General features: G+C 36.8%; 1 protein-coding gene across 8 annotated transcripts in view; it reads right to left on the bottom strand.

The window, feature by feature from the left end:
• Positions 1 to 25,785, bottom strand: part of MLIP (muscular LMNA interacting protein) — a 247,344-nt gene extending 221,559 nt beyond the window's left edge. For 2 of the 8 annotated variants that reach the window (XM_049653823.1, XM_049653827.1), the window contains exon 1: positions 25,415 to 25,756. In XM_049653823.1, the coding sequence (XP_049509780.1) occupies positions 25,415 to 25,477 (63 nt within the window). In that variant the 5' untranslated portion in view covers positions 25,478 to 25,756. Of the gene's footprint in view, positions 1 to 25,414 lie in introns of all 8 variants that reach the window. The other 6 variants (XM_049653831.1, XM_049653825.1, XM_049653830.1 and 3 more) reach the window with 6 other exon arrangements.
• Positions 25,786 to 27,176: the final 1,391 nt, after the last annotated feature.

The following is a 27,176-nucleotide window of genomic DNA, read 5'->3' as shown; positions in this document are numbered from 1 at the left end:
CTACATGAGCTGCAATGAGTAGGACAGCCTATAAAACTAGGAATTAACCACTCAAAATGCCAATAGTGAGCCTTTGAAAAACACTAGTCTAAACTAATCAATGGCCCAATCCTTTGGCAATGGCAAAACTACCTGAAGAGACACTTAAGCAATGATACACAAATGTCAAATCTGCACAGGAAATTATCAACATCATTAGCTATTAGGCATGCAAGTTAGAACCATGATGAGATACCATCACACACTTGTTAGAATGGCTATAATAAAAAATTCTGAAAATATCAAGTGCAGGTAGGGATAAAGAGCAACCAGAACTCTCACGCATTGCCGGTGGGAAGGCAAAATGGTTTTTCCACTATGAGAAACCAGTTTGACGGTTTCCTATAAAGGTAAGCATACACTTCTCGGACCCAGAAAGTCCTCTCCTAGTTATTTACCCTGGAGAAATAAGGGCTTACATTCACACAAAAAATCTGTACACTACTGTTTGTAACAGCCCTATCCATAATAGCCCCAAATTGGAAACAACCCAAATGCCCTTCAGTAGGTGAATGGTTAAGCAAACTGAAACACCTGTACAATGTAATCTTACCTAACAGTAAAGGAACAAAGTATTGATCTCTTGAGGCATGCAACCACTTATATGGATCTCCAAGGTATTATGCTGAGTGGAAGAAGCCAGTATCAAAATGTTACATACTATTCCATTCTATTGATAGGACATTGTCATAAAGATAGAACTATGGTTTCAGAGAATAGATACACAGATTTATTTTGTTGCCAGGGGTTGAGAGGAAGAGGAAGATGTAACTACAAAAGGGCAATCTGAAATTTCATACCGTATCCCCAACAAGGGAGTTTTTTAAAGAGATTGAATTGCTCTGTTGCAATGTATACAGTTGCAGTGTATACAACTCTAGAGATGTATTATATTCATAGAACTGCATACAAAAGTCAATTATACTGCATGCTAATTTAAGATAAAATTAAGAGTAAGAAAAATAATTACTAGATATATTTATTCAATAACTTTTCACTCTGCAGCAGGGTTCTCAGGAACAAATTAAGGTTATTTAGCAAAGGATAAATGCATGTGTTGGGAAGGAATAGCATAAAAGAGAGACAGAAAATCCACTGGGAGAATTTAGTGGGGAGAAATCATTTCTGGATAAGAATGAGGACACAGTTAAAAGGAGCTTGGATCTTGGAAGATTGGTATATTTTTTAATTTTTTGTAATTTGTATAGCATTATTAGTATTTCAGAAGTAATATATGCCATGCAATACAGTCCCACAACACAGAAGTATGTAACTAAGTGGTGAAAGCCACACAAACACACACATACATATACACAAACACAACCTGATCATTGCTAATCCAATTCCTCATGGTAACCATTGTTAACTTGGACATAGCTTGGTTTATATCCTCCCAAATAGTTTTCAATGCATATACAAATGCTAAATAACAGTTTATTGACCAGACTGAGCTCAGTGAAATTGATTTTGTTTTACAGGCATGAAATGATTTTATTTTTCTCTAATATCTATAATCATTCTCCATCAGATTTCTCTATATTACCCCTAAAAAACAGCTTGAGAAGATTCCATAATTTGGGGTGATCTTCAGCCACTGTAACTAACTCACTAAGTTTGTTTAGAGCAGCAGTTTTTAGGGAAAGCCTGAAATGATCTCAAGTAATTCCTAACATGTCAAAAATAAAATAATATATAGTTGAAACTAATGTAACATTGTATGATAATTACACTTCAATGAAAAATAATTAAAATTCTAAAAACAAAATAAAAATTGAAAAGAAATGCAAGAGTAGAAAAAACAAATCTGTCTAGGTTAATATTTTCTTTTTTATTTATTTATTTTGAGAGAGAGAGAGAGAGAGAGCATGAGCAGGGGAGGAGCAGAGGGAGAGGGACAGAGAATCCCAAGCAGGCTCTGCACTGTCACTCTAGAGCCGGATGCAGGGCTCGAACTTATGAACCGTGGGATCATGACCTGAGCTGAAGTCAAGAGACAGACGCATAAACAACTGAGCCACCCAGGGACCTGTGTCTAGGTTAATATTATCTTATGTATGTGCTGTCAAAAAGGTATGTTTACCTAAATTAATAATGTATGCATAGACTTTTGATATTTCATCTATATCCCTAAAGATTTACATACTCAAGTTAGCCCCAAAATTCTGGTGTCCCTATCAGAAAAATGGAGAATCACCTCACATTCAGGGCCACTTTATATCAAATGTATATTCAAACACAGTGCTTTGGTTTTATTTAACAAAAATGAAATATACATAGTTGTGTTATTTTCACATCTTTCTTAACAATACATTATTGATGAGTTACCAATATAACTAGATTTTATTTTTTTTAATGACCTATAGTTAACCTGCCACACAATAACAAGCATTTAGATTGTTTCCAGTTTTTGCCATTACAATGCTATTACATGAAAGGCTCATATATTTTGTGAATTAGTTTCACAGGGCTGCCGTAATGCAAACTTGGTCTTAAAACAATAGGGGTATATGTTCCTTCACATTTCTGGAAGCCAGAATTCCAAAATGAAGCTGTTGGCAGGGCTACGTTCTCTCTGAAGGCTCTAGGAGGAAAGCCTTGCCTCTTCCAGTTCCAGGTGGCTCCAGGTACTTGGTTTGTGGCAACAGAACCCAACCTCTGCCTCCATCATCAGATGGCTTTCTTTCATGTCTGTCTTCTCCACTTCTTTTAGGACACTCTAAGAGTGTCCTTTAGAGTCCACCCTAATCCAGGATGATCTCATCTGAAATTCCTTGACTTAATTACACCCACAAAGACCTTTATTTCAAATAAGGTCAAATTACTAGGTTCGGGCTCGTCCTATCTTTTGGGAGCACGAGGCACCATTCAACTCGCTACATACGAACAAGGAGCCTACCACATTTTGTTGAAAGTGGCCTCACTAGACTATAAAACACTTACATTCATATTGTGATAGATACTTCACCAACTCTGGATACTGTTGGTCCCTTTATTATTTTTTTAATTCATTTACTTATTTTGAGAAAGAGAGTAGCCACCATCTACCCTCTCACTTCTAACAATCTCTATTCCTTCATCCTGTTTTCTTTTTCCACTATTGTTAATTAAAATTACCTTGTCTATTTTTTTACATGGATTACTGCCAGCCCTATCATTGCCCTCTTCTGTAATGCTGGTCGCGCGAAGGCTGTGACCTAGTTGGTCACTTCCTCTCTATGTGCTCAGGACCAAGAACACAGTAGATGCTCAAAACATATTTTTAAACAGATGAATGGACTACCAATGAATGAAAGTAAATAGCCTTATACACAGTAAGTGTTCAAAAATGATAATGAGAGGCAATATCTAAATCTCAATGATTTTACTTGTTCAGTCAATTAACAAGAAGGCCATTAGATTCAGGTGGCTGACATGGATTAGCCCATGTAAGCAAACCAAAACCTAAGCCTGTCATGCCTCAAGGCGAAGAAATCTAAAGCTAAGGACAACCACTCACATAGAGCCAACTAGATTTTCTCATGTAAGGCAACTCTTTACGCTTTAACCGATAAAATAATTTCCTTGCTTTGCTTCCGCCTCACGCTATAAAAGTCTCCCCAGATGAGCACTGGATGTTGTATGGAAACCAGTTTGACAATAAATTTCATAATTAAAAAAAAAGAAGTCTCCCCAGCTCCTGTAGGTGGAGCACCACTAACCACTCCCACTTTAGCACTGCCAAACTCAAACCAATGTCTGCTCAAACCCTTATGCCTCAGTTTAACTTTTAACATACTATATTCTATACTGTATTAATATATCAATATATAGAGACAGAGTTAGATATAGATGTATAGATAGATATCGATGCACAAAATGTAACTTGCTAACAAGTGTCTGTGCTGTCAAACCCTCTTTCAGGTCAAATGTATGATGTTTGCATTGTCATAGTCACTGCTGAGCAGGTATTTTCTTATTTGTAAACGTTCTAGCTATCTTCAAGTGAAGAAATCTGTGGTTATTGTTCAGTTTTGGGCTAAAGATGGTTAGCATTTTATCATGGCTGACCAGTCAACATATAACTCACTATAGCACAGCACTCATGGGGTATATATTACATTACCTCTATTCTTTTCAATTTTATTTTATAGTTCATTCTAGAGGGTGTGGGCTGGAGGAAAGGAGTCAAGGCGGTCAAAAGGTACAAATTTCCAGTTATAAGATTAATAAGCTCTAAGGATGTAATGTGCAGCATGGTGACTATAAGATAAATCAAAAGAGACTGGGAGATTTAAGGACAGAATTAAAATATTATGCTCTTAATTATAATATCTTGCTTGTTTAGGTCACTGAGTAAACCAACGTCACTCAGTTTCATATAGGCAGCTAACATCTATTCCCTCATATGAAACCAAATTCACAGGTCAGCACCAGGCCAAAGAAAATTTTCTAATTTGTGTTTTTGTTACTAGTATTCATTTCTTTTCATCTTTAAACCTGAGAGACACAATTGCCTCCACTCACACCATGTCAGAAGGCTTTTCATTTGGAAAGACAGGTAAAATTCTGGCTTTAATATCAGTCTGGGCCATTAATACAATTCAATAACATTCACTCATTTTAAATCCAACATATTTATTCCTCTTGAGCTATTTTATTTGTGTTTGTTTGTTTTTAAATGGCAGCTCCCAGCATGATTTTCAGAGGAGAATGATTTAAAGTTCATAAAATGTCATCACACAGTACCACTTTCTCTAACAAATTACCCAGGAAACAAAGATGAAAGTCAAACATAAACCACTTAACTTTTTATATAACATGATCTAAAATTACTAGAAACATCAATTTCCAAAGATCTCATACAATTTTGCTCACATCCATTATTAGTGATATTTTTATTGTTCAAAAGTCCAAAGCATGTCAATCTTTAAAAATTATTCAAATTGGTTTTATAGATTTTTATGATTATTATGCATCTTCTACACCAACCAGAGGTAAATTTTCCAAAAGTAACTCTACTTTTATTAACTTACATGATGGGACCGTGGTCTTTTTGAGATTCTCTTTGAGTTGAGTTCTTATAAAACACACATCTTAATTCTAACCAGAAGTTCCATTAATAAGAATTCCTCCAGGAGCACCTGGCTGGCTCAGTTGGTTAAGCATCTGACTATTGATTTTGGCTCAGGTCGTGATCTCATTGTTCATGATGTCGAGCCCCATGTCAAGCTCCACACTGACAGCACAGAGCCTTCCTGAGATTCCCTTTCTCCCTTTCTCTCTGTCCCTCTTGCACTTATGCACACATGCACTTTCTCTCTCAAAATAAATATTTTTAAAAAAATAAGAATTCCTCTAAAAAAAATTCTAAACACCTAATATAATACAATTTCTCAGTTACCACTTGACAACACATCCAGTTCTGTAAGAGAAAAAGAAATTTCAGAGTCTTAGGGAACATGAAGCAAGACTATGATGACGTAAAAATGAGACAATGCATATACAAATCCCAAGGACTGTGCCTATCTACATAATATGTGCTCAAAACCTTTGTTAGTGTTAAGTCTAATTTCTTAATGTGAAAAGTAAATGTGACTACTTACTTACACATGGGACAAGAATTATAAGATAGAAAAAAATTTAATTTTAGTGTTTGCATATGACAAAGATCAATTTGTTTGCTAGATGAGAAAATAATGAGGACTCTGAAAGAAGCAAAAGAAAATGGGATATGATACATGGTAAGAAGTCACAGTTTGGTAATGACAAAAAAAAAAAAATCCAGCAGACCTTTCTAAAGACATCTGAAAGCAGAGACAAAAATGTTAGAAAAAGTGGTTTTCCAGACTTTTGTAATTCATGGATTAGTAACTTTTTTAAGGATTCATAATCATTTCATAAATATAAAGAAAATTTTAAAAGCAAAACAGGAAGAGCACAATATCAAAAAAGGATAAGTCATTAAATATACTTAATAAATTATTTTACAGAGATTGCATTGTTTTCCTTCTTCTCATTTATAGTACGTGAAATCTTGTCACAGAGAAACAGTAACCCACAAACCATTTTTGGCATTCAGTCCTCTAGAAACCATTATGAATGAATGAGGTGCCCCCGTGGCATGCACTCCCTGACTTGAAGGATCATGCTCAATTTTCCTGACCATACAGAAGAGAAGTCCTCACTTTGAAACCAACAGCCTTAACTCAGACTGGAGCCATATCAGAGAACAAATGTGTACTGATGAGTTATCAGAGGACATATTCAATACTCTAGTATGTTCTTTTACTCTCGCTCATTTTATGGGTACTCATGCCACATGTTAGGACCACATCTGACCCTTGGCAGAATTCTGAGGGATTCAGGGAGTGAGGGGAGTGGTGAACAAGCATTTTCTGAATACCATATGCATTAATCTAGGTGGTGCAATTATTAATATCACACTAAATCATAAAAATATTAGCAAATATTAGTAACAACACTTAGAACAAAGATTCACTAAAGAGAAGTTGCCAAAGACAAGTCCACAGCTGGAAGGCACTGGAATCATGATTCTATCTCTGAATCCAACATGACATCATGACATTTTAAGCACTCTGCTCTGGCAACTTTGCCTTGACCATTACCCACAATTCTTCTCTATGATATCCATCAATCTCTTTTTCAGAATGATCTTTCCCCTTTCAAAATGTATCCCCAGACTGCTGACTTTTGCTTTCTCAACAAATCTGATAAACTTAAGCCTCCCAAGGACTAACATACTATCCTTCCCCTTTTATTAAACATTTCCATTTACATCATCTTTATTCAAAATCATGACAGAGAACAATATTCTTGTTAGAAGCACCAACAAATCTCTCTCTCACATACACGTGCACACACACACAAAAGCATCTACTCAGTTTTAGTGGCTTACAAATGTCCTTTGAGAAGAAATCCTCTATATGAACCCACTTAATCACGTTGGGCTATAGAGTTAATCCAGGAGAGACATGGAAGATTGGCAAGATTCCAGACACCAAACATGTAGGATTAATGCTGGTGGAACTACAGCTGCGTGACATGCCCCCAGCATAGGAACATGGTGAATATTATCACCAGTCCTTTGCAGAGTACACATTGCATTGCCAATCAAATAAAAACAAAAGCAGAACACGGTGTGGGAAAAAAATAATGCGACCTATTAGAGACCCCCTTTCACTGCCCAAGTCCTTTGATTACTCATCATCTCAAGGGTCAACCAAAATCAAGATCAATAAATATTACAAGCACTTACTATGCCCCTGTGACTCTCACAAGGTATTATGAGAGATGTCTTTTCTTATTTTGTGGTAAAATTGACCAATAAAACTATATGGTGTTTAAAGTCCACACATCAAGTTTATGATTTAATATACATACACATTGTGTAAGGTATTCCCCCATCCAGTTAATGAGCCCATCCATCACCTCTCATATTTACCTTTTTTTTTTCCCTTTGGTGAGAACATTTAAGTCCTACCCCTTTAGCACATTTCAATCATCCAATATAGTGTTAGCTAGTCACCATGTTATAAATTAGATCCCCAGAACATATTCATCTTGTAACAAAGTTTGTTTCCCTCCTATTAACCAACCTTTCCTATTTCACCTGTGCCCCCACCCCACTCCTTGGCAACTAGTTTTCTACTCTGTTAAATGAACATTTTTTAAGTCCTGGCATTATCCACAAGTTCTCAAGGATGTGTGTGTGCCCCTCCCCCATTCCTCACCCCCCAGTTGACAAAGTTGAGATTTCTACTCTGTAGTTACTGGGCAGAACATATTTGAGGCCTCACTTCCCTCATCCCTCCATCCAGGGCTGGCCTGGAACCTCCCAGAGCTGTCGTGTCAGAAGAAAATAAGTTTTTACTGTGTTAAGTCAATATATTTGGGTTTATTTGTAACAGCTCTACAAATTCACATGAATTAGGCTAATCATTTTCCCTTTAAAACTTTGGTGACTGGTTGGAATTTCAGGGAAAGAAATTATCAAAATTATTGCATGTGTCATTTCTCACAATAACCCCTTGATATGGTCACTACTGTTATCTTCATTTTAGAGTCAAAAACTCTGATATTTAGAGAAGTGAATAGACTTGCCAAGATTACATAGCTGGTGAGTGGTGGGAGCCAGGAATTGTGCAGATCATAATTTTCAGGCTATTGTTTTTCGCCACTATATAATTCCTTTGTCCTTAAGTATGCTGGGCTAAACCAACTCAAATATTTTGAGAGAGATACTGGCATTTCTTAAATTAACGAACTGTTCCTTTTTACATTTTTTTTTATCTTTGCTCAATACTTATCTATATTGTCCATGGTAATAGACTTCAGTTTGGGGGCCCCCATAACATGGCTTACTATATACTGACTTATGCTTTTAAAGGTACACCTTTAGGGTGGCTGGGTGACTCAGTTTGTTGAGCATCCGACTTCGGCTCAGGCCATGATCTCACAACTTGTGAGTTTGAGCCCTGTATCGGACACTGTGATAACAGCTCAGATTCTAGAGTCAGCTCCAGATTCTGTATCTCCTTCCTCTCTCTCTCTCTCTCTCAAAAATAAATACACATTTAAAAAAATAAAAAAGAAGGTACAACTTCAATAATTAAATACATTTATACTAGGGTAATTCCCCACGGTAAAAATTCCACTATTATTCCAGACTGGCCTTTTTCTGTCAGCGAAGCATGAAACCTAGGGATGTTGCCTCCCATCAGAACTTTCAAGAGGCTCTGCTCCACTCTCCTAGGAGATTTATAGAATTACATAAATTAAGACTGGAAGAAACTTCAGATTATCTGGTTTAATATTTTCTTTTTCATAGGGGGTAAAAGAAGACATTTAGACCCAGGGAGGTTAAGCTTGTCTCAGCCATGCTTAAACTGATGGCCAAATCATCCTCAATGCTTCCACAGTACCATGCTGCTCTACTCTAAGAATGACAATGAGAGACCAAGGGTAAGAGCAACCTTTAATCTTCCCTAAGCTCATGATAAGATTTATGATGTTAGAAAAAGAAGGAGAAGAAGACAAAGAAGAGGAAGGAGGAGGAGGAGGAGGAGGAGAAGGAAGAGGAAGGGGAGGGGGAGGAGGAGGAGGGGGAATAAGAAAAGCTACAAACTAACAGAAAACATTTCTAAGCCATATATCCAACAAAGGACATGTATCTACAATGTATTGAAGAAATTCTCAAAAGTCAGCAGTAAGAGGGGCACCTGGGTGGCTCAGTCGGTTAAGTGTTCAACTCTTGATTTCAGCTCAGGCCATGATCTCATAGTTTGTGGGTTCAAGCTCCACATCAGGCTCCACGCTGAGAGCAAGGAGCCGGCTTGGGATTCTCTCTCTCTCTCTGCCCCTCCCCACTCACTCTCATTGTCTCTCTCAAAAATAAACTTTTTTAAAAAGTCAGCAGTAAGAAAACAAACAACCTAATTAAAACATGGGTAAAAGATCTGAACAGACACATCACAAAGAAGATATATATTTGGCAAATAGGCACATGAAAAGATGTTCAACACTATTAGCTATCAAGGAAATGCAAATTAAAAATTCAATGGGATACTACTATACAACCTTTAGAATAACTAAAGTAAAATATGAGAACACCAAATGCTGGCAAGAGTATAGTGAAAATGGGACTCTTATGTATTACCAACGAGAATGTAAAATGACATAGCTACTCTGGAAAATAGTTTGGCAGCTCTTTCCAAAACACAAAATTGGCTTACCATATGATTCAGGAGTTGCACTCTTAGGGACTTATCCCAAAGAAATTAAAATCTATTTTCACACAGAAGTGTGTACATAAATGTTCACAGCAGCTTTATTTTTAATATCTAAAAATTGAAAACCACCCAAATGTCCCTCAACAGGTGAATGGTTAAAAAAAAATGTGGTATATCCTTACAATGGAATATTACTAAGCAACAAAAAGGAACAGATTGTAGACATGCTACTTGAATGAACCTCAAAGAAGTTCCACTAAATGAAAAAAAAACCCTCAAAAGGTTACACACTGCAAAATTCCATTTATTTAACAGTAGTGAAATAACATAATTACAGTTAATCTTGAACAGGGGTTTGAATGGCTCATGTCCACTTATATGTGAATTTTTTACAGCACAGTACTGTAAATGTATTTTCTTATGATTTTCTTAATAACATTTTTTCTCGGGGCGCCTGGGTGGCTCAGTCGGTTGAGTGCCCGACTTCGGCTCAGGTCATGATCTCACAGTTCGTGAGTTCAAGCCCCGCGTCGGGCTCTGAGCTGACAGCTCAGAGCCTGGAGCCTGCTTCCTATTCTGCGTCTCCCTCTCTCTGCCCCTTCCCCGCTCATGCTCTGTCTCTCTCTGTCTCTCAAAAATGAATAAACATTAAAAAAAAAAATTTATAATAAAAAAAAAACATTTTTTCTCTAGCTTACTTTATTGTAAGAATACAGTATATAATACATGTAACATATAAAATATATGTTAACTGTTTATGTTATCAGTAAGCCTCCAATCAGCAGCAGAATATTAATAATTACGGTTTGGGGGAGTCAAAAGTCATACGTGGATTTTCAATTGGGGGAAATTGGCATCCCAACCCCTGTATTGTTCAAGGGTCAACTGTGTAGATATGAAGAATAGATTAGAGATTGCTAGGGATTTCATGTTTTAAAGAAACTTCAAAATGATTCTCTGAGCTTACACACTAATAGAAATATGAAGGAATAATTGTACTTTAGTTGAAAAGAAATTATATTAGATATCCTCTTTCTCTTGTTTTTGATTCACAATGTGATATCATGATTTATAATAAGAAATGTTTGGTCTCTATCCCACTTCTGGCATGGTTTTAGAGCTCTTAAAACCATCGGAGCTTCCTAAGTGATGAGAGTAATCAGGGTGTCTTTTATCATGTTAATGAGGTGACTTTGGAAAGCCCCAGGTAACCTAAGGACGGGGACTGGTTGCCCAGATAACCAGTCATGTAATTAGAGGGTTAGTACTTTCAGACCCATCCCCAAGACCTGGGGGTTGGGGGGTGGGGGCAGGGGAGGAAGGAAGAGGGGCTGGAGATTGGGCTCAGTAGGCAATGGTCAATGATTTAATCAATTGTGCCTACATAAGGAAGCCTCCATAAAACTCAAAAAGGATGGGGTTTGAGAATTTCAGGGTTGATGAACCAGTAGAGCTATGGGGAAAGTGATGTTCTGGGAGAGGGCAAGAAAGCACCTGGCCCTTCCCCCACACCTTGTTCTATGCAGCTCTTCATCTGGCTGTTGATTCATGTCTTTTAGTATCTTTTATAACAAACTGGTAATCTAGTGAGTAAATAGGTTTCTTGGGTTCTCTGAGCCACTCTAGCAAATTAGTTGAACCCAATGAGGAGGTTGTAGGAACCTCAGATTTTCAGTCAGTTGGATTGTAGGACACTCATCTGGTGTCCAAGAATTGCTTGATAGTGTAGGGAAATCACCCCACCTTCACTGAAATTGGAATCCGAATCTTTAGCTTTGACTGAGAATTTAGATCTCAAAATAGTAATCAAGATTTTGAAAGCTCACTCCTTGTATAATGTAAAAGTTATCACTTACCTGACTATATTTCTAGTGACAATTCAATATGTTATCAAAATGCATTTCCCTATTTAAAGGGACATTGTTTTAACAGATGCCAAGTGAATTTAGAAGGAGACTACCAAAGTACTATTACTTATTTAGAGTCCACTGTAGTAACATCCTACATCATTCCACAATGGCTAAGCATTAATCTAATTTTTCAAGAACAAAGAATTAAAAAACTCCCTTGAGGTAAATATCAGTTTTTATTATTCTGTTGTTGGACACTGGAATAAACCCCAAGTATGTGTTTGTTTGCTCTGAGGAAAACAGGAAATCACCACACAGGGGGAGCCGAGGTTCTGGAGCTGTCAATGAGAGGGGTAGAGGTGTAGTTAGGAGAGCAGTTTCTAAACCCAGATTATCCTGAGGCGAAACTCCTCCACTGGCTTGTTATGTGTCCTGGAAAACTGACTTAAGACTTAGTCATTTCAACTGTGAAATGAAAACAATATCCTTTACCTTCTAGAGTTGTGGTGCTGACTGCAAGTTAAGTGCTTCGTCTACTTCTTGGAATGTGAAACATGCTCCAGCTATTTTCACAATCATCACCTGGGCCAGATTATCCCATTTATCGTAAACTATCAGTCAAAAGATACTTGGTTTTCAAGCTGGGTGTCACATTAAAAATTCAACTTGAAATCCTCTGGAAGAATAAAGTCTTAACATATATTAGACTACTGGATTAAACCACCAATAGCTGTCTCATTATCAATGGTGAAACATCAACAAAAACAGTAATGAGAAAAATGTCAGCATGTTTAGTGCCTTTAGAATGAAAATAAGCTCATTTCTTCCTACAATTATTATTAAGTATCAACCTAAAAGTGTACCTGGGGAATTTAAATATACTGGGAAGTAAAAAATAATCCCCTTTACATCTCAAGTATTGTAAAAACAAACCCAAACCAAATGCACAAAAATTCCACCTATCTGGAAATACTCCACTCTATTATACTCCATACTCTGCAGCTACCATTGCAGAGTATGACTGAGGAGAATCTACCCCTCAGCACTGGAATTTGGTAGGATAAGAAAAAAGGTCTAAGCAAAAGTATAAGCTCCTCAAAAATAAACATGAAAATCCTCAAAGGAAAATGCAGATTCTATCAATTTCCTAAGTATCTCATTAATCCTAACTGCCAGTGGTAAAGAATTTCCAGGTATCTGAAAATACCTAATACTTAAAAACCATTTTCTGGTAGTACTTAATTTTCACAAGGGAATTGGTAATATAACCTGTTGGGGGGGGGGGCTAAAATGAGGTCAAATTCATCATTATAAATGGTATTAAAATAGTATCTCTATGGCTGGACTTCTACCCACTCTGAGAAAGTTCCACAACCTCTGTCATCGCTTCATGAACTAGTGCTTTGGCTAACATATGGAGTCTGCCATTTTCCTCCTGTCACATTCTGGCTATCACACTGTTCAGTGCTGTTGCCAATGGAAAAATCTACAATTCTGCCACCAATGTCTTGGATGCTTATGGCCACCACACCAAAGTCTGGGACTCTGAGTGGAGGGTGCTGATGCCTCTGCCAAAAGTGTGAGCGCCCAGCATCCTGAGATTTAATGTTCCTCACATTGCACAGAGATTTCATGGAAGACAATACTTTCCATTTTTACTCACAAGCAAAACTGATAAGGTTGACTTACAAGTCCATCAGAAGTGATTGACATGGGGGCACCTGGGTGGCTCTGTAGGTTAAGCGTCTGACTCTTAATTTCAGCTCAGGTAATGATCTCACAGTTCATAGGATCAAGCTCCATGATGGGCTCTGTGCTACAGCATGGAGTCTGCTTGGGATTTTCTCTCTCTCTCTCTCTCTCTCTCTCTCTCTCTCTCTCTCTCTCTGCCCCTCCCCCGGCTCTGGAGCATGCGTTCACATTCTCTCCAAAATAAATAAATAAACATTAAAAAAAAAAAGTGATTGACTTGATTGATCAGTTTGGGATCCCTGTCACTTATCAAATCAGATAAAGTGAATGACATATGCACACACAGAGACATGTCACCATCATGCCAATGCAGTTCATCCATGAACACCACTTCCCATGTATCAGACACTGTTCTAAGTACCAGGAAAATACAGCTCCTGACCTAGAGGACTTTACAGTCTGCTGGTGGCCAAAGCTGTTCAGGCAAAGGGACAAAAGCACTCAAGGTTTCTATAAATCTGCTGTCAAATGAAGAATAGAGCACCAAATACGACATACCTTGAATTCTTCTCTGATACAATCTCATCAATTCAGCAGAGTCATAAATATGTGAGATTATTGTGAAGAAAAATACCAAGCTGTTTGAAATTTCAGTAAAACTGAAAAATTCAACTCAACCCGTGGTATTGTAGCCTTTATTTGGATTATTAAGATTCTATGCTTTAGCTCCAAGAGATGTGCTGCACAAATATATTCACTGATTGCATGTTGGTGGGTCTGCCAACATGGAGGGTCCATAAAAGAATCATTCATAACATCTGTATCCTTGTAGGAAGAAAGTGATATATATTCCACTATACCACTATTCTTAAATTTTCTTGTATTCTAGAGTAGATTAGTAACTAATTCCCCTACTGTGCCCAGTATTTTAACTTTTGTACATAATGTTGTAATAATTATCATAACTAAATGTTTGTATAGTTCTTCACTTCAAACAGATTTCTAGAGTAAAATTATCTGGCTAGTATGTAACTATTTAATACCTCTGTATCATGCTCCAGAAAAGTGGTACTAATTTACAGTGCTACTTGTAGAGTATGAAACTGTATGTTGTATAGAAAATTTCTTAAATAAAAAATTAACCAATTGTCGGAAGTGTTGCTTTCCTGGGAAAATATCTTACATGCAGATGAAGGTAAGAGATACAAACTATGATATCCTGAATGAAATAGTTTCTAGATTTATAACTGTTTTGAATCAGACAGCACTGTCAACCATATTTATGTTCTTCTTTTGAACATTTTACACACGCACACACACAAGCATCAGGATGCCTTCCTCAACTCTCCTTCTACTTACCTATATGCTTCCCCTCCTGAAAATTATCCTGACTTGGTAAGTCTAGCTGTTACTAGTATAATTTTTATTAATTATATGAGTCACATATTAGGTCTGATCCTAATTATTTGCAACTCACAATGTAGCCATTTATTCCTATGTTTATATAGTACTTACATTCATATAACATAATTATTCCCCATGGAAAGGGGGCCATAATGTCTTTCACAAAGGGCACCATGTATTTTTGAATCTTTGTCAGTCTTCACAGGACAGACATAAAATTGAAACTTAAAGTTTGGGGCATCTCCATGGTTCAGCTGGTTAAGCACCTAACTCTTCAGTCCAGGTGGTGATTTCACGGTTTGTGAGTTTAAGCCCCACATCAGGCTCTGCACTGACAGCGTGGAGCCTACTTGGGGTTCTGTCTCCCTCTCTCTCTGCCCCTCCTACGCTTTTTCTCTATCTCCCTCTCAAAATACATAAACTTTAAAAAAAAAATTAAAACTTGGATGATAACACCCTTCCTTGTGGGAAAGTAAGCATGGCCTCTAGCCTGAGAGTGAGTTTGAAATCACACGTGGTCTGCCTAAAGAAAACAAACTACAATCATAACCTAGGGTTTCCCAGACACAAGGGATAACTTGGGCACCACTATGATTCTATCTCTAACGACCACCAGTTACTGAGTGTGTATTACGCACAGCACTTTCCACATATTTCCTCATTTTCAGTCCCTATAACAGCCCCAGGAGGTAAGTCATATCCCATTTCACAGATGAGGGAACTGTAGCTCACATAGTTTGAGCACATGAGAGCCCAGATATGAATTCTTACCCCAGAGTCCTCGCATTTAACCACCAAAATCACTATGGCACAAAGAAGAGTAAAAACTAGAAACTTCTTAATTTTCAACACTCAAACTTTTAGAAATGGCATAAAATACTTTTAGTTATATGCTCAGAATATTTTTTGGCATTCCGTTTAACATAGTCTATGTTAAATAGTTCCACATAATGCCATGTATCTCTCAATAAAGAATAAAGGTATTCCACAACACTCATCACCTACTGAAAACACAAAGCATTGAGGACGAGCTTTCAAAAGAAATCCAGGGGCTTCTGGTTCAAGATGGCTGATGGAATACATCAGTTTCTCTCAAATCCTTTTCTTGACTCCATTAAAATAAAAGGAATTTAAAAGAATAAACCCACAACAATAAAAGATTTGGAAGGGGAGAGCAGTCAGCACAAAAAAGTACCTCGTAAATTTCTGAAAGATGAAAAGGAAATGAAGGTATATGGCTATGCTATGAAACAGAGCTACAGTCAGGAAGGAACCCTAATAAATATCTTTCCAAACCCTGCAGGATGCACCAGACTCAAGGCAGGCAAATTCCACTAGGGTCATGACTTTAATAGGGTTGCAAAGAAGAGAATTCATTGCAAATCTCCAAGACCAACTCCCTCTTCTCCTTCCATACACCATGCAGAGGAGTCCCGGCCACCAGGAGGTCAGCAAGCTGCAAGCAGAGGACCCCCAGGATCGATGGATGGATGGATGGATGGATGGATGGATGGATGAATCGATAAGCAAAAGCAGATAAAACAACAAAACATGCAGGAATTTCCAGATTGAAAGCTGAGCTCAACTGGAACAAAAACAAAATTGGAACAAAACTACTTTATTTCCCATGTTTCCTTCACATATTCTAAAAGAACTCCCCACTCTCTGTGATAAGCTTATTAATTCATGCTGACATTTCTTCCTTCGGTCTCCCACTACGACATGATATCCCAGAGAAATTATTACAGGTTTAGAGAAGCAACCTTAGGGGCTCTCTCATCTGCTCCTGAGATGAATGTCATCAAGTTAGTATTTAAAAGCATGAGGTGGTCTCTGAATTGCTGCCTTCTGACATCCACAAGGGCAGGAAGCCTATTTTGAAGAACAAACTGGGGGTGACGTCTTCCCCAGAAGCTACATACACAAGGCAACACCCATTAGCTGAGAAGAAAATTGAGGAAAGTACCCTTGAGAAATGTTTAGATTGTAAATAAAGGAGAAAACTGGCAATTAAACCACAGACACCCTCTCACCATTTAAAAAATCACCTCCTTATTTTTATGAAGATCATGTAGCAAAATAAAGCCCATAACTCTGTAATGTAATTACATCACTAATACAACAGTCTATTTGTCATTCCCTGAGGGGAGCCGTAGTTGGGGCAGAACTAGATATGTAAGTTATTGTAATTCCCACAATGAGAACCTAGAAAATATTTCGCCGCACGTACAGTGTGTTATAAATGTCAGTGTGAAAGCACAGTTCGCTTAAAGCCTGCAATCCATCTCCCTTCTGTTATTCACCAACACACAGAGCTGCATCAAAAGATCCATTCAAACAGTGCATCTTAGACTTACATTATCAGCAGACACTGCTTTAATTAGCAGTGGTTTTCAAAGGGCTGGATGGCTTCAAGAACTTCATTTGAACCATAAAGTAGAAATCTGGCTCCTTATCAGTTTCACTTTGCTCTCCCCTCCCGTCCCTGGGTGTTAACTGACACAGCCCTCATTTTTCTTAAAGGAAAAAGAAAAATGGAAACGGTGGTGAGGATTTTGCCATTCGGTGCAGTCTACTTTTTCCCTCAACCTTCAGCAGTGCAAAGGGACTAAAATTAGAATTGCACAGGGACCAAGCAAGATATCTGTGTCAGGCACACTGCCGAGAGTGGTAAGAACTACAAAAGGGAATGAGTAAGAGCTAAAGAAACCCATCTTAGAAATAACATTTAAAACACAGACTTTATGTATTCTAAAATTTTGTTCCCGGTGAAAACACAGCATCTACTTTATTTTACGTAGTATTATGAGAACATACAATGCTTTATTCTGACAATATTTTGGCATTAATATTAAGCCACTTGTATGCTACTTTCTTAATCTATTCCATAAGGTTCACACATGATCCCATTCTCAAATCTTTGTGGCTTCTTCGCGTAAACATAAAAAATCTGTGCAATTCAACTCATGAGTACTGAACTGTGAACTTTTTATACCACAGTCTAAATAAACTAATAACAAGGACTTCGACTTTACATTTGGTCAGTGAGGACATAAAAATATAATATTTTTCAAGGTTTCTAATGTTTGTGTAAATAGGCATTGTTTGGTATGGAAAGGATTTAATAACCACACAGCCAATGGATACTTCCTACAGACTTATAAAAGGCTAGAGAATATATGCTAATCCAACCCAATCTCTCAGGCTGTAGAGAAGGAAACCAAAGGTCATGTGATTGAAGTAAAGTCGCACAAACACAACTTGAACACCAATAATGGTCTCCTCGACTCAGATACAACACACTTTTTACCACACTAGATGGCACTTAGAAAAAGAGAAAAGACCCCTTCTTTGGAGTCAGAAGTACACACACACACACACACACACACACACACACACACAAAGACACAGGTTCTGTGTTTCGATTTTCATAGATGTTAAGATGGTACTCAGAACACATGCATGGGCTCACCTACCCTAACTCGTCATTTTTCCAGTCTTCTTTCTGCAATTATACCCATTAAGACTTCAATTCCTATTGCTTAGTAATTTCCTATGGATCCCAATGACCCATGGCATCTTGTCTCCTCCCTCCTTTTTTCTTTTTTATTCCAAGCTACAGAGTCTTCAAGTATTATTAAAATTCTGTTACTAGCTCTATGAAAAGGAGTCCAGAAAGAAGTTAGGGTGGAATTACTTCTTATGCAAAATGAGACTTAAGAGCAATTATTTAGGCTTTTACTTTGATCTGCCAAATGATTAGATTTAATGGTTATTCTTTGCAATTATACTCCACCTGGGGTAAAATCAAAATCTTCTTATCCTTCATAATGCTGGAGGGATGTCTCAGTTCTTTGGAGAACATTATCTTAACCTGTGAACTCTCTAATACCTGGTGCTGACTGATCAATCCTACAACCAACCGCTTTACTGACTTCTTAGGGAGTCCTTATCTCCATAAGAAAGGGGAATATATTAATCTTACTAAAAATTCAGAAGTGACACTGAGTTCAGAAACGCAGAGAATCCTAGTCCTGGATTTCCTGCATTTGCCTTCCAGTTGAAGGATACTCACTGAGACACTATAACATGTTGCTTATTAATGCCCATCTGTTTTCTCTTTTTTTTAGATAATTATTTCCAGAGTATTTTGGATGTCAACTAATTACAGAACTCTAGCCCTCTCTAGAGAAAAAGGATTAATCAATGCAAAATATACTTTTCATGAATGGGCCATCCTGGGAGAGGTGCCACACAGAGACACAGAATGTACTGCAGGCACCACAAACATGTTAAGGAGACCAGCAGCATTCTTAAAGATGCCCAGATGCCTACCATTCTCCATGATGGTATCACACATACAAACAAACATGAGCCAGCATCACAGAGGAGTTAAGGTTTGGGGACAAATTAACTTATATCCTCTACCATCAAAATGATCCCTCCAACAAAATGGGCACCCAAAGCAACTTTATCAGTAAAATCCAGAACATAGCAAGAGTCATTGGTCCACTCTTGCAAATGGCAGAGAAATGGAAAGAGTTTTCTAAAATAAATAATCAGATGCCAAAGAGAAGGAGATGTAGCTGTTCATTTGTTTGTTTACATCTTTCTTTCCTTTTCGTCACTATAAAAATTAGCATAAAAGGATCCAGAGCAATCCATTATGATAAAGATACATAGATCCAGGACCTGACCACAAGAGGATTATGAATCTAAATTTACCACTTATTTTATTATATGATGTTGTCTTGTCAGGAATTAGGTATGGATCAAAATCAACACTCAAGTTGTACTAAAAATCAGCTCTGAATGACACATCAGAAACATCCATAGTCTAAAGTTTTTTTTCAAGTATGTCAGCACCTACTGAGTATCTGTTACCCATGACTCTAGTTAGACAAAATTAGAAAAATAAGTAGATAAGTGGTATTGATTCAAAATCTTGAGAGCTTCCCAGGTGAAATTTGAAATTGGTCCCCCACACACGGAGAGCTAGGAGAGACCAAATAGGCAGACTGCTCCAGACTGCTAGGTGGCAGGTTTAATAGGCAAGGAACTTACTTGTTAAACTTGTCTTAGACGTCACAAAATGAGTAGATCTCCACACCCAACTGGCATAATCATAAAAGTTTGCATAGGGGCCTTAACCGGGTTCAGACACGATCATCCAGGTGGTCTCAACAACACCTTACTCTCTCAAGGCTACCTCCTTAAAAACAGCTCCCATGTGGAATGATAGGCAGAATGTATATTCCAAGGAAAGTGGTGGTAGGAGGGGGAGAAGCCTCCAGTTGCTGGGGTCCAGATTGTGGGTCAACCAGGGGTCACGTCCTTTGAGTGACCGCTAATAGTCAATATTATGACAGAATAAAATATGTTACTATATAAAATGATTTACAATAGCTCCACTGTTAAGACATTCTGATGAATAATTACAGACTTGCTGTCTCAAGTCTATGTGAGAAAAGAGAATTGGGATGTTTATGTTTTCTCTACTTAAAATATTTCCGAGCTACTAAAATTTACCATTATTATTTCATAACCTACTAAAAAAATGATAAAATATAATAATCTCTTCAGTGGCCAAGACTCTATCATGTCCACTATAGTCCATAGGACCCTGTCTTGTTCAACACAGGCATTCAGAAATGTCCACTGATTTGAAAGGCTCATCCTCCTTTTGCTGAGGACATTTCTACCTAATAGACACAAGCTTGCACCTATGAAGATGTCCCCCAACAAAAGCCACATTTGTCATCAGATACTAACATTGGAAACTATCACCAAAGTGCCGGTCCCATGTTTTTTGTTTGCTAACAAATTTCTTCATAGTAAATAATTAATTTTATTTGTGTTAATGAAGCTATAAATAACTAATTGCACCTTACTTTAGAAGTGCACTCCCTGAATTGTCACAGAATTTCAGTTTTTCTGTGTTTTTTTCTTCAGTTTCTTTTCTTTCATTGTCTCAAAAAGAAATGGTGTGATCTCTTTTTTTATGAAACTAAAATAATGTTTCTTGTGAGATCACAGGTAAATTTACACATCACTGGATAAACTTTTCCCCAAAAAATTCAAAATAAGTTGAAAAATTTTAAATATAAAAAGTAAAATTTCAATTATTAAAAATTTAAGTTTCATCTCCTTATAATTAGATACATCCTGTTAAAAAAAATCTGTCAGATGACATAATTTCTCAGTATTCATATTTTTTTTACTCAAAAAAGCAATATTTATGACATTCAGAGGTTGACTACTATGTTACTTTGCTTCTACGAAGCTTCAACATAAAATGAATTGGATGACTTACCCTTCTTATTATCATTATATTTGTCAGACTTAGTGAGCATTTATTACTTGGAAACATACAATTGTCTCTTGAGACATATTATACTTATGGGATAGAAATTATTAGATTTATGCATAAAGTCTATTTGTGCTTTCATCTGTTAGAGAAAGAGCCATCATTATTTCAGAATACCCTGAAGTGCATGACTATTTTTACTATGTTAATACATGAATTGTTCCTTTTCATTAAGAAATTTTAGTTGAAGTTAAATGCTTCATTGATTTGTTTAATAATCTAAAAGAAAAAGATTTGAGGAAATAGGATGTCCTTCCTTAATTTTACTTATTTATTAAAATGTACTAAACAGAAATTATTTACTTTCAACACTATTCCAGAAATAACCTCATGTTATAGATATGATACCCAGCTTAAATTTATTATTTTGTGTATCATTATTCTGAAAATGAAGCTCATAAATAAAATCAGACAATTAATATACTGACACACTACTTCCTAAACTAGAGAACACTAGTTAGAATATTCATTGTCATGGTAAACACATTAAAATGCATTACACTGGTAGGGAGTTTAAGAAATGCTAGATTAACCTCCAGAGTGTCTCATGGCCTTCAGTGTGTTAAAATACATTAGGAGTCTCCAAAAGGAAATAGACTGTGCAGTTCATTCTGAACACAGTGTTTCATGAATATTCTTAAGCATAGATTAGAACCTCTTTTCATGGAACAGTATGGAAAATCAGAATTTTAAGGAATGTACTTTGGGGAACTCACGATACAATAGTTACTCAAGCCTCATCAGGAAAAACAAAAGATCCATTCAGTTCCAACATCAGTTATTGTGGAACCAAGCAAACAAAACTGTATTGTTACAAAATAGTTCTCTCCCTCCCTGCACCCCCACAAAAACTACCTTCAGAATAATTTGGATTTTGCAGAATCAGGGATGACTAAAATATCTACCACAGGTTACTATGTTGTTGGTTTATCAAGGGATGGAAATGTCCTTTTAAGCCCATGCTAATTGATTTTTCTTTTCATGTGTCAAAAAATGGAACAATATCAAGGGCACCTGGGTGGCTCAGTCAGTTAAGTGTCCAACTTCAGCTCTGGTCATGATCTCGCGGTTGGTGGGTTCAAACCCCACGTGGGGCTCTGTGCTGACAGCTTGGAGCCTGGAGCCTGCTTCCATTTCTGTGTCTCCCTCTCTTTCTGCCCCTCCCCAACTCATACTATGTCTCTTTCTTTCTCAAAAATAAATAAACATTAAAAAATTATTTTAAAATTGGGATAATATCAACCAATTTGTGAAAAATAGATTGGTTTGGTAAATTTAGGACATTTTGAAGGATTTGAGTATCATATTTCTTATCTGATTATTTATTGATGCACCTTTAATTGCCAAGCTCCCAGGAATCTTTATTTTAATCACCAAAGAGCAACAAATTCAGGGCAAAAAAAAAAAGTCAATAGCTAAAGGTAGCAATTCTCTCCCCCTTATAAGGCGAGATCCATAATGGATATGTAGTAAAGAATCCTATTTTATTTTTGTGTAGATCCTTCAGTAGAATAAACTGATGAATTTTAAAAATCTGTAAGACCAGGGGCGCCTGGGTGGCTCAGTTGGTTGGGCATCCAACTTGAGCTCAGGTCATGATATTACAGTTTGTGAGTTCGAGCCCCACGTCGGGCTCCGTGCTGACAGCTCAGAGCCTGGAGCCTGCCTTGGATTCTGTGTCTCCTCCTCTCTCTGCCCCTCCCATGTTCACGCTCTGTCTCTGTCTCTCAATAATAAATAAACATTAAAAAATTTTGTTTAAAAAAATCTGTAAGACTTTTGATTTTCTTATTTGCTATAGATCTCACCTTGGAATTTTTTTTCAAATTCAGTCAATCATGTAAATGTCTTAATTGTGTCATATATTTCATAACATTGTTCATAATACAGATCTTTATGAGAAGTACACCTTTCATTTTAAAGAAGACGCATATTATAATTCAGCAATATTATACTGGGCCAATGTTTAAATATTTTAATAGAAAAATATTCTCTCCTTTTAAAGCCATATTTTTACAAACTTTACTGTTTGTAATAAATTTAATAATTTTCAGAACCTAGTGAACTCTACAAAAACATACATTTATTTATTTATTTATTTATTTATTTATTTATTTATAGTGTGTGGGCAGAGAAAGAGGAAGAGAGAGAGAATCCCAAGCAGGCTCTATACCATCAGCACAGAGTCCAACACGGGACTCAAACTCACAAACTGTGAGATCATGACCTGAGCTGAAATGAAGAGTCAGACGCCCAACTGACTGAGCCACCCAGGCACCCCTCAAAAATACATTTTTAACTGTATCTGGCAACCTAGCCAGTCATACTATATTATACCAGGATTAACCACATTTCTATAGTAAACTTTCAAAGATATGTTACATATTTTCCTGCTCTCTTAGAGACACTGAATATAAGGTAACCTTTTCTTGCTAACAGTGGCAGAATTCCTTTATCTGAAAGACATCGGAGTTACAGATGTAGCTCTGTGTGCTTATAGAGACTACGAAACTTTCATGTGTTCCCCCTTCTGCAAGAACCATCTCTTCTCAGTACAGATTAGATATTCCCATGCCTTCTGATTTGTCCCGTGTTTCCCTCCACTCTTCTTGAACTTAATCAGAGGCTGGTCCTAGAGCTCTCCTCCAGGGAAATGTTCATAAACTTTGTGATAGCTGCTTCCTCTAAGGAGAGGTTTTTGCTCACTTTTATATTTATACCTGCGTTCAAGATAGAGTCCTGAATCCAGAATGTCTGACCCTCCAGAAAGTAAAATGGGAAATAAGAGACCATTCTCACTTTTGTTCACTTGCCCCACATCCACCGTATTTGCAAAACTTCCCATAAAAGATTGCCAAAAACCTCTGGGTCAAATTTCACAATAATTCATAGCAACTCTCACTCATGTATTTATTTACTCTCTTTCTGTTTGCATAATGGGTTTACAGCCACTAAGCCTTGATGGTTAGTATATCTGAGTTTTCCTTTTACTTTGAATCACATTTCAGATTTCTCTTTCCATAGTAATAAACTTTGGGTATGTACTTTCTAAACAAGTCAAGCCTACACCAGTTTGAAAATAACAGTTCAGAGCAGGGAATCCACATACATTATAGTTTTTCATCTTCACGACACCCTTCAAATCAGTATGATGTCTCGCCATCTTACTGGTGAGTTAACAGAGACTCAGAAGCCTCAACAAAATCCCACAGTCCTACATTTTGAAGTTGTGGTGTAAGAACTGTCACCCAGACCTTTTTCTCTCAAAACCCCAGTTAGTTCATAATAAACCATAGTTTTCCAAAATAGTCAAAAAGCCAAATAGTGACCATTACTTGTTTAGACAACCACTAGAACAGAGATCCACTGCTAATATTTAACATGATGATCTGAATCCTTTCAGTTATATTGTAGTCAATATATTTCTTCAAAGCTTTGAAATTCTAATGTACTTCAAGAATTTTCAACTCTCCGGTTTATTTCTTCCTCTTTCAAGATTTAACATCATTAAGAGTACATAAATCTCTATTTCAAACATCCAGAACAATGCATTCTCATGACTTTCAGAAGTCCCAGTCTTAAAGTTGACATAGTTTTACGTTTTGCTACTTGTACTGTTGTTAAAATTAGCCATGCCCTGTTGTAACGTTAACTCCGTAGCCACAGTAAACTTACAAGCATAATTAGCCTCCTACACCCATCAGGTGAGCCATGAACAGCACATTCTACTATTCAAGTTTATGGTGTATTTTGTGTTTGAGCAAAAACAGGTGAACACTACTGTTCATTGACATGTAATTTCTTAGCATCAAGGTAAACTTGTTTTATAACTTTCATAACAAAAAAATTAAAACTTTCAGAGACTTTACCCTTACACTAGAAGTTTGTTAACTTATTTGATAAAACATTAAAATAGACTAGGATATTTATATATTTTTCTTTACACATTCCTAATATCTCTGAGAGAAACTGGACTTTGCTCAGCTTCATCTCAATTAATGAAATAATCTTCCAGTATTGAACAATCACAACAAGGGCTCAAAATAAATAGATTCTGGTTTTAAAAAGGAAGGTAAACTACATCATTCAACTAAAATCCATTTTTCCCACATTGTAGTACTGAAATTTTATTAATAATTTTATCACACTGTGTTCAGCAAAACCCATGAACTCATTATTTTTAAGACGGTTGACCAGAAAAAACAAAAAACAAAAAACAAAAAAAAAAAACACATGGAAATACAAGCTAGTTAGTACAACTTTTTCAGTCTGTGATAGTTGCTTTTTTACTGTCAATTACATTATAAATCTGTGATAAATCTCACACATCTTACCGTCAGTTTCTCCTCTAAATTCTCATTTAATAAGCTTCCTTTTTCATGCTTTTCAAATTCCATGTTGCAAGAGAATGAGAGAGACAGAGAGACAGTGGGAGAGAGAGAGAGAGAGAGAAACAGAAAAAGAGATTCAGATTCTGTCTAGAAAATGATTTGACGTGCTTACATGTTAGATATTGCAGGACATTCCAAGTTGTGAGAGCTCAGGACACTATCAGAAAGCCCTGGCGATAATTTCTGGTTAGCTAGTGTTTCCATTTATAGATGTTCAAACCCCATAAACAGAGCACTGAAGAGAAGTCAGGCAGCTGGCCTTAGATAATGATAAATGTCACTAGATATAAAAGCAAACTCTTCAACAGGAGAATATTCCAACAGGTTAGGTTCCTTGAACCATGAAAGATGCATGTGACAAAAAGCCACTATCAAAGAATTCATTCATAGCGTTGGAGCACAATAAAATATACTCTAGAACACAGACCTAATAAATCAGTTTACAAAGGACAAATGTAATCGTCATGTAGCCAATATGAATCAGCCAGCCTAGTTCTTCCAAATTCCAGTTTGGGTCCTCATAGTCCAGATATTTATGCATTATTTTGTAGCTCAAAAGTTTAAAAAGCTACTTACAGGGGTAAAAAATAGCTAGTTAAAACTATTAACACACAACATATATATTCAAGGGGTATTGCTAATGTTATTCTGAAAAGCTGGCAAATGATGTTTAGAAACACCGTAAAATAAAAGTGGTGTTTCCCTTCATTAAAAAAAAAAAAAATGATTATTCTCTTCATTATCTTGGCTTTTCTACTGGGAACAAAGTCAGGACATAGGAGATGAAATTCATTTTTCCAATGTAACAAATGTTTACAGAATTCTTTGAAAATTGTTACATGTCTTAAAGAAAATTAATTATGTAACTTGATGGTAATTACCTCTCCGTATTTTTTGCAGCAAACCAGATATGTGGATGGAAATAAAAAATAAAAATGGCTTTGGGAGTAAGCTAACACTGATCTCTATGGTAGTCTAATCCCTCGGCCTCTTTGAAACATTTTAACACCTGTTTCTGACCTTAACTCAAATTTCCTATCAGTTTTTCCTTTACTTTTTAAGAAAACATTTTAGGAAAAGTATTGTGAGGCTCCACCCTTTAGAGTGATTACAGTCGGTTCTCTGTTGCCAGGCAGAGTTGCTCTGGAGTTTATTCTGCATCTTGATGAAAGGGCTGAGGATCTCATAAGTGAAACATTTAGGAAGAAATAAGCCTAGCTAGCCCTGCCTCAGAATGATGACTTCAGAAACACTGTATCAGACTCATGGGCAAAAGGGACTTCCCTCTTGGCTCAACTCTGCATTCCAGAAAAAGAAGCATACACGCCTGTTGCCCTAACAAGTTTGAAAACTGATGTCTTAGAAGTTGACTAGCATGCAAGATTGGTATGTGTCAAAAGCAAGGCAATCATTGAAATTTTATGTAAATGGAACTTCAAAATCTCTCTAGGAAAATAAAAAAGCATGCTATGGCTGCAAAAGGAAACTCCACTTTGCTAGTTTTATGCCTGAAGGTGAAATTTGGGATCCAGTTAGAAGCAGAGGAATGGTGGGTGCAGAACTGGTTGGGGACGAACAGTGATAATTAGAGGGATGTGCCAGTGATGTCCCCCAACGGGGATGAAAATTTTCACTTCAGCAAACATGTCCTGAGAACCTGTAACAGGTGAAGATTATTCCAGGTGCAGATTCTTTTAAATAATAA

This window comes from Panthera uncia (assembly GCF_023721935.1).
Source record: "Panthera uncia isolate 11264 chromosome B2 unlocalized genomic scaffold, Puncia_PCG_1.0 HiC_scaffold_24, whole genome shotgun sequence".
Taxonomy (NCBI): domain Eukaryota; kingdom Metazoa; phylum Chordata; class Mammalia; order Carnivora; family Felidae; genus Panthera; species Panthera uncia.
The sequence above is the reverse complement of the archived record's forward strand: the minus strand, read 5'-3'. Positions and strand labels throughout refer to the sequence as shown.